At 43.4% G+C, this 13224-nt stretch overlaps 1 protein-coding gene across 3 annotated transcripts in view; it reads right to left on the reverse strand.

Moving 5' to 3' along the window:
- The window catches only part of oxr1 (oxidation resistance 1), a 420907-nt gene that overhangs the window by 61075 nt on the left and 346608 nt on the right, over positions 1 to 13224 (reverse strand). For all 3 annotated transcript variants that reach the window (XM_033020271.1, XM_033020272.1, XM_033020274.1), the window contains one exon: positions 5172 to 5334. In XM_033020271.1, coding sequence (XP_032876162.1) covers positions 5172 to 5334 — 163 coding nt within the window. The remainder of the gene's footprint in view (positions 1 to 5171; positions 5335 to 13224) is intronic.

The following is a 13224-nucleotide window of genomic DNA, read 5'->3' on the forward strand; positions in this document are numbered from 1 at the left end:
CCTCAACGTTAGTAAAATAAAGGTCCTTCACAAACCAGGTCTGCTGCACAACACTGTCCTCTGACATCATCAGTCAATGAGAACACCTTAGAGAATAGCTTCCTTGACACATCTTTGCAGCCACCCCTCAGATATAGTGGATGTCGATAATGAAATTCAGTACATCCTTTAGTTTGCTGAGAAAAGAGTCCATTGATTCATTTCTCTATTTGCAGGATAGGTGAATCAATGTCAGTGTCCTCTCCCAAGCCATTATCTCCACCATCAATGCTCTAATTACAACACTGTCACTTCTGAAGGGCTGGTCATATTATTCACACATCTAAATGCCAGACTCCCAAAACAGGCATGCAATACTATTCAAGTGTTGTTACTGTGACAGATGAGCAGAAGTCAGAGAAAATATTTTGTTGACTAGGACTGGATCCTGGTGATTGTTGAAGAGAAAGGAACCATTTTATTGAGGAGCATCAGACAATTTAAGGACATGTTTAGAAGCTAATCTGAAACGTCAGCACCCTACAAAAAACTGTACTGTGCAGAAAATACCTTGCATGAAAAGCACAATAACAACGAGAGTTAACAGGTCTGACAATTCTTGATAGAATTCCAGAATCAAATTTCTAGAATTCTCTGAAGGCTACCTCAGAAATTCATTCACGCCAGAATTATCTGAAGGAAATATCCCCAAGCCCTGAAAGCAGAAATTAAACCAAATTGTATTTAACTAGGACAAACAATGGCGATACTGAACATCCAGCTTCAAACATCAATAGAACAATACTTAAAAAGGAGTGAAAGAGATAATTAGTTTGCATCAATCACCGAAAATTCATTGTTAATTGAAGTAGAGAAATGGCAAATATGCTAACATGTCATGGGATTGCATTAATAGAAACATGACTCATCAAACAATGTACACCATTTTCTCATCGTGCACTGGTAATTTGCACTGGGTCTTTTTTTTTCCTTCCCATTTCTTCAGGTTGAATGATAAAGTGGCCTTAGAACTGGTTGATGGAAAGGGTATGAGAATGATTCTTAGCATGAAGGACCTTAGCTATTTTAAGACACTGTGGTCATTTACCTCACACCTACAGATGTTAAATCTGCAAATAAGAATCGAAGGGTCGGATTACATGTCTGCTGCAAGATTATCTGACATTGGTAATTGAACGGTGCCAGGATATTCGAATAAAACGGCACAACATAGAAAATAGGTGCAGGAGGAGGCCATTCGGCCCTTCGAGCCAGCACCGCCATTCATTGTGATCATGGCTGATCGTCCCCTATCAATAACCCGTGCCTGCCTTCTCCCCATATCCCTTGACTCCACTTGCCCCTAGAGCTCTATCTAACTCTCTCTTAAATCCATCCAGTGATTTGGCCTCCACTGCCCTCTGTGGCAGGGAATTCCATAAATTCACAACTCTCTGGGTGAAAAAGTTTTTTCCACCTGTCTTAAATGACCTCCCCTTTATTCTAAGACTGTGACCCCTGGTTCTGGACTCGCCCAACATTGGGAACATTTTTCCTGCATCTAGCTTGGCCAGTCCTTTTATAATTTTATATGTTTCTATAAGATATCCCCTCATCCTCCTAAACTCCAGTGAATACAAGCCTAGTCTTTTCAATCTTTCCTCATATGACAGTCCCGCCATCCCAGGGATCAATCTCGTGAACCTACGCTGCACTGCCTCAATCACAAGGATGTCCTTCCTCAAATTAGGAGACCAAAACTGTACACAATACTCCAGATGTGGTCTCACCAGAGCGCTATACAACTGCAGAAGAACCTCTTTACTCCTATACTGAAATCCTCTTGTTATGAAGGTCAACATTCCATTAGCTTTCTTCACTGCCTGCTGTACATGCACGCCAACTTTCAGTGACCGGTGTACAAGGACGCCCAGGTGTTGCTGTACCTCCCCCTTACCTAACCTAACCCCATTGAGATAATAATCTGTCCCCTTGTTTTTGCCGCCAAAGTGGATAACCTCACATTTATCTATATTATACTGCATCTGCCACGCATCTGCCCACTCACTCAACCTGTCCAGGTCACCCTGCAACCTCCTAACATCCTCTTCACAGTTCACACTGCCACCCAGCTTTGTGTCATCCGCAAACTTGCTAGTGTTGCTCCTAATTCCCTCTTCCAAATCATTAATATATATGGTAAACAGTTGCGGACCCAACACCAAGCCTTGCGGCACTCCACTCACCACTGCCTGCCATTCTGAAAAGGACCCGTTCACTCCTACTCTTTGCTTCTGGTCTGCCAACCAATTTTCTATCCATGTCAACACCCTACCCCCAATACCATGTGCTCTGATTTTAGTCACCAGTCTCCCGTGCGGGACCTTAACAAAGGCTTTCTGAAAGTCTAGATACACTACATCCACTGGCACCCCTTCATCCATTTTACTTGTCACATCCTCAAAAAATTCCAGAAGATTAGTCAAGCTTGATTTCCCTTTCATAAATCCATGTTGACTTGGACTAATCATTTTACTGCTATCCAAATGCCCCATTATTACCTCTTTTATAATTGACTCCAGCATCTTTCCCACCACCAAAGTTAGGCTAACTGGTCTGTAATTCCCCGTTTTCTCTCTCGCCCCTTTGTTGAAAAGTGGGATAACATTAGCTATCCTCCAATCCACAGGAACTGATCCTGAATCTATTGAACATTGGAAAATGATCACCAATACGTCCACTATTTCTAGAGTCACCTCCCTGAGGACCCTGGGATGCAGACCAGGAGATTTATCATCTTTCAGTCCCATTAGCCTACCCAATACTATTTCTCGCCTAATGAAAATTTCTTTCAGTTCCTCTACCCCCTTAGATCCTCTGTCCTCCAGTACATCTGGGAGATTGTTTGTGTCTTCCTTAGTGAAGACAGATCCGAAGTACCTATTCAACTCTTCTGCCATTTCCTTGTTGCCCATAATAATTTCACCCATGTCTGCCTTCAAGGGACCCACATTTGACTTTGCTACTCTTTTTCCCTTAACATATCTAAAGAAGCTTTTACTGTCCTTCTTTATATTCCTGGCCAGCTTCCCCTCGTACTTCATCTTTTCAGCCCGTATTGCGCGTTTTGTTTCCTTCTGTTGTCCAATGAAAGTTTCCCAATCCTCTTTGCTGTGTTATACATCTTTTCTTTTAGTTTTATTCTATCCCTAACTTCTCTTGTCAGCCACGGTTGCCTCCTACTCCCCTTAGAATCTTTCTTCCTTTTTGGAACGAAATGACCCTGCGTAGGATAGGGAGACTCGAATAATTCTTCATTTCCCACAGAGTTTTGAGCCATTGGAATAAATGTCATTTCCTATTCCTTATGACCTGGCTGAATGCTTTTGTGAAGAATTAATTCCTGATCAGGAAAGAGATTTCACATGGGACACAATTGACTATATAGGTTGACATCTTGGATTCCCTGGACTGTTTTGATCATCTGAATAGGCTGAAGCATTGGGGGTTTTTTCTGCCTCATGCTCCTTTGATTATTCTTGCATTTAGCAGGAGAATGTTACTAATTCTTAATTTCTTCATACAGTTTGGCAAGTATGTACCCAAACATTCAAAAAGTCACAAATAGGAATTGTTTAGAAAATAGTGTACAGACAGGTCATGGAACTTTAGGATTGGCACATATGAAAACAGCTTTAGCGCATATTAAACATCAAATCATTGATTTTTGGGGACTGAATGGCAACATCAATTTGAGACCGAAGGTACACAAAATTGCTGGGGAAACTCAGCGGGTGCAGCAGCAACTATGGAGCGAAGGAAATGGGCGACGTTTCGGGCCGAAACCCTTCTTCAGACTGAAGAAGGGTTTCGGCCCGAAACGTCGCCCATTTCCTTCGCTCCATAGATGCTGCTGCACCCGCTGAGTTTCCCCAGCAATTTTGTGTACCTTCGATATTCCAGCATCTGCAGTTCCCTTTTGAACACATCAATTTGAGACCAATAGTTTCCAGTGTCTAATTCAATACTGGTGTACCTCCACAGTTCAGTGATATAAAATGACATTTTTCATCTTTCCCGTTCTTCCCCTGACCCAGTTAGCTATCGGTCCATTACTCCAAGCAACCCAAATAAAAAGTTTCACATTACACATCCCCCAAATCGCAACGAACAATTCATCCAGAGTACCAAATTGCAAAACATATAGTCTTTCAGCAATACCTTGTGCCATTTACAAGAAAACTCAATATTTACAGTAACAACACAATACCATCACAGGCACCAATATTTATGGGGTGAGGCGGCAACCGAGAAATGGTGAAACTTATAATAATTGCAAAACCCAGACTGGGAGAGCGACAACCAAATTTAAATCAAGATATTTTCATCTTCTTTAACTTGTTTTCTCAGTCACAGAGATACTAGTTGTCTTTTAGGTGGAAAGATAACTTTTGAGTAATGCAGACAGGGTGTGCATTAGAGCGTTGGGGAAATGGTAGGGGAGAAGGGCCTCAATTTGGAAAAGGTGGCAGGCTATCAGAATACAACAGGTGATGTACAATTCACATCCTGGACTTTTAAAAAATATAAATAGGATCAGAAGTAGATCATTTAGTCCCTTGCGGTTGCTCCACCACTCAATAAGATCATGGCAGTCTTTCGCCCGAGTGCCACTTTCCGTTAATATTCACAGTACATATCCTTCTCCTGGTTCACAGGCACTTTTAAATTACTGACTTGTCTCATGAGAGCAGGTTATTCAATCAGCCCCTGCTCTGCTCCAGTTAAAACAATCTATTGTTTTTTGGCATACATGCATATTTATACTGTCTATGGGTCAGGTTAGATATTTACAATAATTTTTAAACCTTGAGACATTTCCTGCCCCGGAAATAAAATTGTCTACAAATTCAGCAAACAATTAAATATGGACTTACAGAAATTACAGAAGTAAAAGTTCAGAGATCAAAATCAAGTATAATGATGTTTAAAGTTACATAGATTAATAAAATAATAGACAATGATTTACTACAACCGACTTTGGAGCAACTTGGCTTTCTAGATGATTATTAGGATGAAACATTAAGAGTACACCCCAAGCAAATGATTTTAAAATCAAAGCATGCAAAGATGTATAAAATATGTTAAAGGTGGATTCCAATGTAGCTTCCTAAACCAAGACAGGCACTTACCTCCCAATCTTTTAGTGCCAATTCACTGATGGAATGCTCGCTCATTTCAGATTCTTCATTCCTTGTGGCAACCATGAATCCTGGTTCCTTTGACGACTCTCCAGTTTCATTTGCATAAATGTCAGGAGACCACTGTACGAAGAAAACATATAGGTGCTCGGCCCTGCAAAGCAAAGAGTTCCTTCTTAATAAATAGCCACTACATGCTTTGCTGCTACATTGCACCAGATAACAGAGATTGCAAGATGCCTGTTGCTAAAAAGGCCAGAATTAAGTAACAATTATTTGATTCAAGGTGGTTGCAGCTCAAGAGTACGGCACAGAGAAGCAGGGGAAGGAAAGGGAGAATAGCTGATAGAAACATACAGCTTGAAAACAGACCGTTTGACCCAACCTGCCCATGCCGAATAGAAAACAATGGATAAAGTTCTGGTGCATCAATGGAATTATTCACAATTAGAAATCTGTTGTGGACGTAGCGCAGTCCATCACAAAATCCAGACTCCCACCCCCCAACCAACCCCTATTCTCTTTGCATTACCTGTTGAACGTGTCTGGTTTGACTGTACTGGTGTATAGTATGATTTGACTAGACACAACATAAAGTTTTTCACTGTATCTCGGTTCCCATTACAATAATTAATTAATATCAATGCCAAGTAAGAATTTAATTGATATGGTTCATATCCGCTACATAAAACAAATAAACAGTCTTGACTCTTTTGATTCTTTTATATTAGGTTCGTATTGCAGATATTGTTAAATTTCTGACTTACAATAAAATCCACAAACCTGGAACCAATTATGCACCTCTATAAACAAGAGGAGGAGAAGGATCAAGATGCAGCATGTGTCACTCTTTGATTACCAGTGCAGATCCTGGCTGTTTGCACCCAGTGCTCAAAGGTGGAATCTATGCTGAGTCACCAGCACAAATGTGGTCTTTGTCGTTCCTCGACAATTCCTACAGTAAGATTGTTACACCTAAGGTACTGGAAGAGAGAAGGTGGGTGACGGTGAGAAAGGGAGGGAAACATGGAATGCAAAGGTCCCCGGGTGTTGTACCTCTCGTGAACAGGTTCACCCACTTAGAAGCTGTCGGGACAGAAGACGTTATCACACTGAGCGGCGGACTGGCTTGCGAAGCAAAAAGGGCTGTTGAGCCAAAACCAAAGAGGCCAACGTCAGGAAACGCCATTGTAGTTGGAGACTCCATTGTGAGAGGTACGGACAGGGGTTTCTGCAGGAACAGACGGGATTCGAGGATGGTGTGCTGCCTTCCTGGTGCCAGGATCCAGGATGTCACGGACATAGTGCAGAAAATCCTCAAGGGCACAAACGAAGAAGGGGATGAATATTCTGCAGCGTTACTTTAGAGAGCTCGGAAAAATGCTGAAAAGCAGGACCTCCAGGGTTGTTATCTCCGGTTTGCTTCCAGTTCCTCGTGCTGGCGAGAGCAGGAAAAGGGAGATACGGGACCTGAATGTGTGGTTGAGGAACTGGTGCAGGGGGCAGGGATTTAGATTCTTAGATCACTGGGGTCTGTTTTGGAGTAAGGGGGAACTGTACAAAAGGGACAGATTGCATCTTAACAGGTGGGGGACCAGCATTCTGGCAGGCAGGTTTGCCACTGCTGCACGGGTGGTTTTAAACTGAATAAGGGGGGTGGGGTGTCAAATGGAATAGTCGAGGACGGAGTTAAAGGGAAAGAGAGTAAAGGGATGGTTAATGACCCCAGAGTTAACAGGAAAGGAAGCTCACAAAGGGAAAGGTGAGTATGGCCAAGTGTAATAGGGATCGATGTGAAAGGTGAGATGCGTTAGGAATTGTATATGAATGCGCGAAGTATAAGAAGTAAAGTAGATGAGCTTGAGGCTCAGTTAGAGGTTGGTCGATATGACTTTGTGGGGATTACTGAGACGTGGCTGCAGGAGGATCGGGCCTGAGAACAATATTCAGGGTTATACATCCTATAGAAAGGACAGGCAGGTGGGCAGAGGAGGGGGGGTAGCTCTGCTGGTGAGGGATGGAATTCAGTCCCTTGAGAGGGAAGACATAGGGACTAACGAGGTAGAGTCACTGTGGATTGAGTTGAGGAATTGTAAAGGCAAGAAGACACTAATTGGTGTTATCTACAAACCCCCAAATAGTAGCCCGGAAGTAGGGTGTAAGTTGCAGCAGGAGTTAAAACTGGCATGTAACAAAGGTAATGCCACTGTGGTGATGGGGGATTTCAAAATGCAGGTAGATTGGGAAAATCAGGTCGGTTCAGGACCCCAAGAAAGAGTTTGTAGAATGCCTCCGAGATGGATTCTTAGAGCAGCTTGTAATGGAGCCGACCAGAGAAAAGGCAATTCTGGATTTAGTGTTGTCCAATGAACCAGATATGATAAGAGAACTCGATGTAAAGGAACCACTTGGAGGTTGTGATCATAATATGATTAGTTCTCGGAAATAGTTTCGGTATCAGAATAGTTAAATCGGAAGTGTCAGTGATGCCGTTGAAAAAAGGGGACTATGAAGGCATGAGAGAGGAGCTGGCCAAGGTAGACTGGAAAAGGATCCTAGCAGGAATGACGGTGGAACAGCAATGGCAGGAATTTCTGGGCATAATCCGGAAGACGCAGGACCATTTCATTCCAAAAAGGAAGAAGGATTCTAAGGGGTGTAGGAGGCAACCGTGGCTGACAAGAGAAGTTAGGGATAGAATAAAACTAAAAGAAAAGATGTATAACACAGTAGCCAAAAACCAGAGGATTGGGAAACTTTCATAGGACAACAGAAGGAAACAAAACGGGCAATACGGGCTGAAAAGATGAAGTACGAAGGGAAGCTGGCCAGGAATATAAAGAAGGACAGTAAAAGACAGAAGGGAAAAAGAGTAGCAAAGTCAAATGTGGGTCCCTTGAAGGCAGACACGGGTGAAATTATTGTGGGCAACAAGGAAATGGCAGAAGAGTTGAATAGGTACTTCGGATCTGTCTTCACTAAGGAAGATACAAACAATCTCCCAGATGTACTGGAGGACAGAGGATCTAAGGGGGTAGAGGAACTGAAAGAAATTTTCATTAGGCGAGAAATAGTATTGGGTAGGCTAATGGGACTGAAGGATGATAAATCCCCTGGGCCTGATGGTCTGCATCCCAGGGTCCTCAGGGAGGTAGCTCTACAAATAATGGACGCATTGGTGATCATTTTCCAATGTTCAATAGATTCAGGGTCAGTTCCTGTGGATTGGAGGATAGCTAATGTTATCCCACTTTTCAAGAAAGGAGCGAGAGAGAAAACAGGGAATTACAGACCAGTCAGCCTGACTTTGGTGGTGGGAAAGATGCTGGAGTCAATTATTAAAGAGGTAATAATGGGGCATTTGGATAGCAGTAAAATGATTAGTCCAAGTCAACATGGATTTATGAAAGGGAAATCATGCTTGACTTATCTTCTGGAATTTTTTGAGGATGTGACAAGTAAAATGGATGAAGGGGTGCCAGTGGATGTAGTGTATCTAGACTTTCAGAAAGCCTTTGATAAGGTCCCGCACGGGAGATTGGTGACTAAAATTAGAGCACATGGTATTGGGGGTAGGGTGTTGACATGGATAGAAAATTGGTTGGCAGACCAGAAGCAAAGAGTAGGAGTGAACAGGTCCTTTTCAGAATGGCAGGCAGTGGCGAGTGGAGTGCCGCAAGGCTCGGTGTTGGGGCCGCAACTGTTTACCATATACATTAATGATTTGGAAGAGGGGATTAGGAGCAACACTAGCAAATTTGCGGATGACACAAAGCTAGGTGGAAGTGTGAACTGTGAAGAGGATGTGAGGAGGTTGCAGGGTGACCTGGACAGGTTGAGTGAGTGGGCACATGCGTGGCAGATGCAGTAAAATATAGATAAATGTGAGGTTATCCACTTTGGCAGCAAAAACAAGGGGGCAGATTATTATCTCAATGTGGTTAGGTTAGGTAAGGGGGAGATGCTGCGAGACCTGGGCGTCCTTGTACACCGGTCACTGAAAGTTGGCTTACGGATACAGCAGGCAGTGAAGAAAGCTAATGGAATGTTGGCCTTCATAACAAGAGGATTTCAGTATAGGAGTAAAGAGGTTCTTCTGCAGTTGTATAGGGCTCTGGTGAGACCACATCTGGAATATTGTGTACAGTTTTGGTCTCCTAATTTGAGGAAGGACATCCTAGTGATTGAGGCAGTGCAGCGTAGGTTCACGAGATTGATCCCTGGGATGGCAGGACTGTCATATGAGGAAAGATTGAAAAGACTAGGCTTGTATTCACTGGAGTTTAGAAGGATGAGGGGGATCTTATAGAAACATATAAAATTATAAAAGGACTGGACAAGCTAGATGCAGGAAAAATGTTCCCAATGTTGGGCGAGTCCAGAACCAGGGGCCACAGTCTTAGAATAAAGGGGAGGTCATTTAAGACTGAGGTGAGAAAAAAACTTTTTCACCCAGAGAGTTGTGAATTTATGGAATTCCCTGCCACAGAGGGCAGTGGAGGCCAAGTCACTGGATGGATTTAAGAGAGCGTTAGATAGAGCTCTAGGGGCTAGTGGAGTCGAGATATGGGGAGGAGGCAGGCATGGGTTATTGATAGGGGACGATCAGCCATGATCACAATGAATGGCGGTGCTGGCTCGAAGGGCCGAATGGCCTCCTCCTGTACCTATTTTCTATGTTTCTCTGTTTCTATATAGCCAGGACAGAGGGATAGCTTATGTGCCAACCCCATGAAGGTAGAGGATGCAACGCAGTTGTCTCTGGGGTCATCAGTTTAGGACAATGAAGGGTCAAATAGCTAGATGAAGATAAACATGGCAATTGTCCTGTCTTTTCAAAAGCCTAGGTGAAATGTTAATGAGCTGAGTGTTGTCTTTTCATTTTCCTCCATTGATGCTGCCTGACCTGCTGAGCTCCTCCAGTACATTGTTTTTGTCCACTTATTATTAATACTCCTACGAAGGGAAACAACATTTGTCAATCTACCGTATCAATGCCTCCATTAATCTTATACACTTCTATCGGATCACCCCTCAGCACATCCTGCACTTCCAGGAAATCATCCCCAGCTTATTTTATCTCTCCCCATAACAAAAAGTTCTTCACTCCAGGCAATACCCCCAGCAAATCTCCTCTGCATTCCCTCCAACGCAATTACATCCTTTCTGCAGTGTGGAGGACGGCATACAATAAATCCAAGTTTGGTCTAACTAGTGTGTTGTGACAAATGTTCCAACCTATGAAAGAAAGCATGCCAGATGCCTTCCTCACCACCTGATCAATCTTTGTTGCTACTCTCAGGAAACTATGCATTTGCGCCCCTAATTCTCTGTTCATCAACTCTGCTTAGTGCTCCACCATTTACTGAATCCTTCTTGTTGCTCCAGTGACAAGTCCATGGTTCTGACCAATCTGCTCCTACAATACTGGTGGTCCAACCATTAAAGTGCTCAAAGTTACTAACAATGAGAGATAACCTTGAGCATAGCATGTATTCAGGCCTGCCAAATGAATTCTAGCCAATCTTCCACTCTCCGGACTGAAGTGACCTCCGCTGCAAATTACATCCCAATAAAATGTTATTAGATTAAGGTAAGAATAGTGTAAATGAGTGCAGACTCGATGGGTTAAAAGGCCTGTTTCTGTAGTTGTTTTTCAATTACATTTTTTGCAAACTGTAGTTGTTGATCTCTGCTAATAAGAGCTGTTTCCCTCTGAATAATCTATGTGGGATGGTATCTCCACAACTGTGATCATTTTCACACACTGGGTGCAGCATGTGGATAGTCACTATCCATGATCATTTGATTTTTTTTAAATACATGTTTCGGGAACATCAGAGGTACAGATATTATCAATTTTAAATTTAATTGTGCTCTTGGAACTCTGCAAAGTTGCAAACCCATTTTGTGATAAATGTACACTAGAAATTCATTACAAGCACAATGTGACTAAATTTCTAATGTACTTCTGTCTAATTCAGGGTTGTTCCCTTTAGAAGGATGTCAGCACCTTGAAGGGGGTACAAAGAAAATTTACGAGAATGTGTTATTGATAAAGGACTTCAGTTGCATGGATACAGTAGAGAAATTATTGCTGTTCTCTCAGACCAAAACATGTTACGATTAATTTCAATATCGACACTAAAAATTAGAGGCGGCCTGACATATTAAAAGAGAGAATGTATTTTCGCTGACTAGACTGTTACTAACCATATGATAGGTAGAAGACAATTGACAAAATAAAACAGGGATCAGATGTGGGCAATTCCAAATCCAAAGAATTGATTGCAATAGCTATGCACACTGTATTTAAAGTAAAAACATGACTGTAGAGCAACAGAATCATTTGGTCAGAGCTTGAGTCAGAAATAAAAGTCAACAAGAAAGTATTTCATATGCCCTCAAAATAACAGAGCAAAGAATTCAGACCCCAATACTGCACAATGGTTAATATTCCTGGAAGTGTAATCCATTTTCAGTGGAATAAATATGTTTTCCTATTGCATCATATTACATTGGATATTTAGTAGCAAATTAAGTGCAAAGCTTTTGAAGTACAGAGACACTAACAATCTATAACATTGAAATGAGCTATCCTAACATTTGTCAGAACAGGGAAGTGTTAATAATAATAATAATAAATTTAATTTTTATAGCGCTTTTCTAAGACTCAAAGTCGCTTTACAATAGTAACAGACAATAACAAACGGAGAAGCGGCGAACAAACAGCGCCAGCGTCCTCTCCGTGCAGCACATAAAGAAAGAATACAGACATAACAATAATAAAGTCATTTGAACATAAAAACATCCCCCCACAATGGTTCCCATTATGAGGGAAGGCACAGTGTCCAGTCCCCATCCCCAGTTCACCCATAGTCGGGCCCATTAAGGCCTCCACAGTTGCCTCTACGGAGGCCCGATGTTCCAGGCCGTTCTCGCCGGGTGATGGTGTCGGGAGAATCCTCACAGCGGCTTGGGACACCTGGAACGGCCGCTTCCGTACTGGAGACCGCGGCTTCCGAAGCCAACAAGGCCGCGCCGGATGGAGCTCCACAACTGGTGATCTCGTTGAGAGATCCCAGGCTCCCGATGTAAAGTCAGCGCCGCCGCCCGCAGCTGGCCGCTCCACAGTCCCGCAGCTCCGCGATGTTTTTTATCGCCGGTCCCAGCGCGGCGACCCGGGCAAGGCATCGCCCGCTCCGCGATAGCGCTCCAGCGCTGTGCCGCCGCCGAAGCCGTGGTACTGGGCGGTCCCCGACAGGAAACGCCGCTCCAGGCCCGCTGGTAGGCCGCGAGGACGGGTCGAAACTGCAGCCGGAGAAAAGCTGCCTCTCCGACCAGGTAGGGACCCTGAAGGATAGTTTCCCCCCCCCCCCCCCCCCCCCCCCCCCACCCTCCACATAAAAACGTTTAGACCTCCAAACAAAACACTTTAACTAACTAAAAATTTAAAAAAAAAAGATGAAGAGACAGACAGCTGCTGGCTGGGCAGCCATGCACAGGACAGCGCCCCCCAAAGTGTTCTTTGTAAGCTTCGAATCTGTGCATAATCTCACATTGTAGAGCAACATTTGCGTGGTGAATTCCAAGTTGTCCATCATGTGCTGTTGAAAATGTATTTTTGTATTACTTCATGCCGATTCATTTACCACAGCAATGTCGTAGTTCCCTCACCCCAGTGAGTGGCAGGCAGTGAAGAAAGCGAATGCCATGTTACATAGAAACATAGTAAATAGGTGCAGGAGGAGGACATTCGGCCCTTCGAGCCAGCACCGCCATTCATTGTGATCATGGCTGATCGTCCCCTATCAATAACCCATGCCTGCCTTCTCCCCATATCTCGACTCCACTAGCCCCTAGATCTCTATCTAATTCTCATTAACCCGTGCCTGCCTTCTCCCCATATCCCTTGACTCCACTAACCCCTAGAACCCATGTTGGCCTTCATAACAAGAGGAGTATAGGAGCAAAGAGGTCCTTCTGCAGTTGTACATGGCCTTAGTGAGACCACACCTGGAGTATTGGTCCCCTAATTTGAGGA

Source organism: Amblyraja radiata, chromosome 4 (genome assembly GCF_010909765.2).
Source record: "Amblyraja radiata isolate CabotCenter1 chromosome 4, sAmbRad1.1.pri, whole genome shotgun sequence".
NCBI lineage: Eukaryota > Metazoa > Chordata > Chondrichthyes > Rajiformes > Rajidae > Amblyraja > Amblyraja radiata.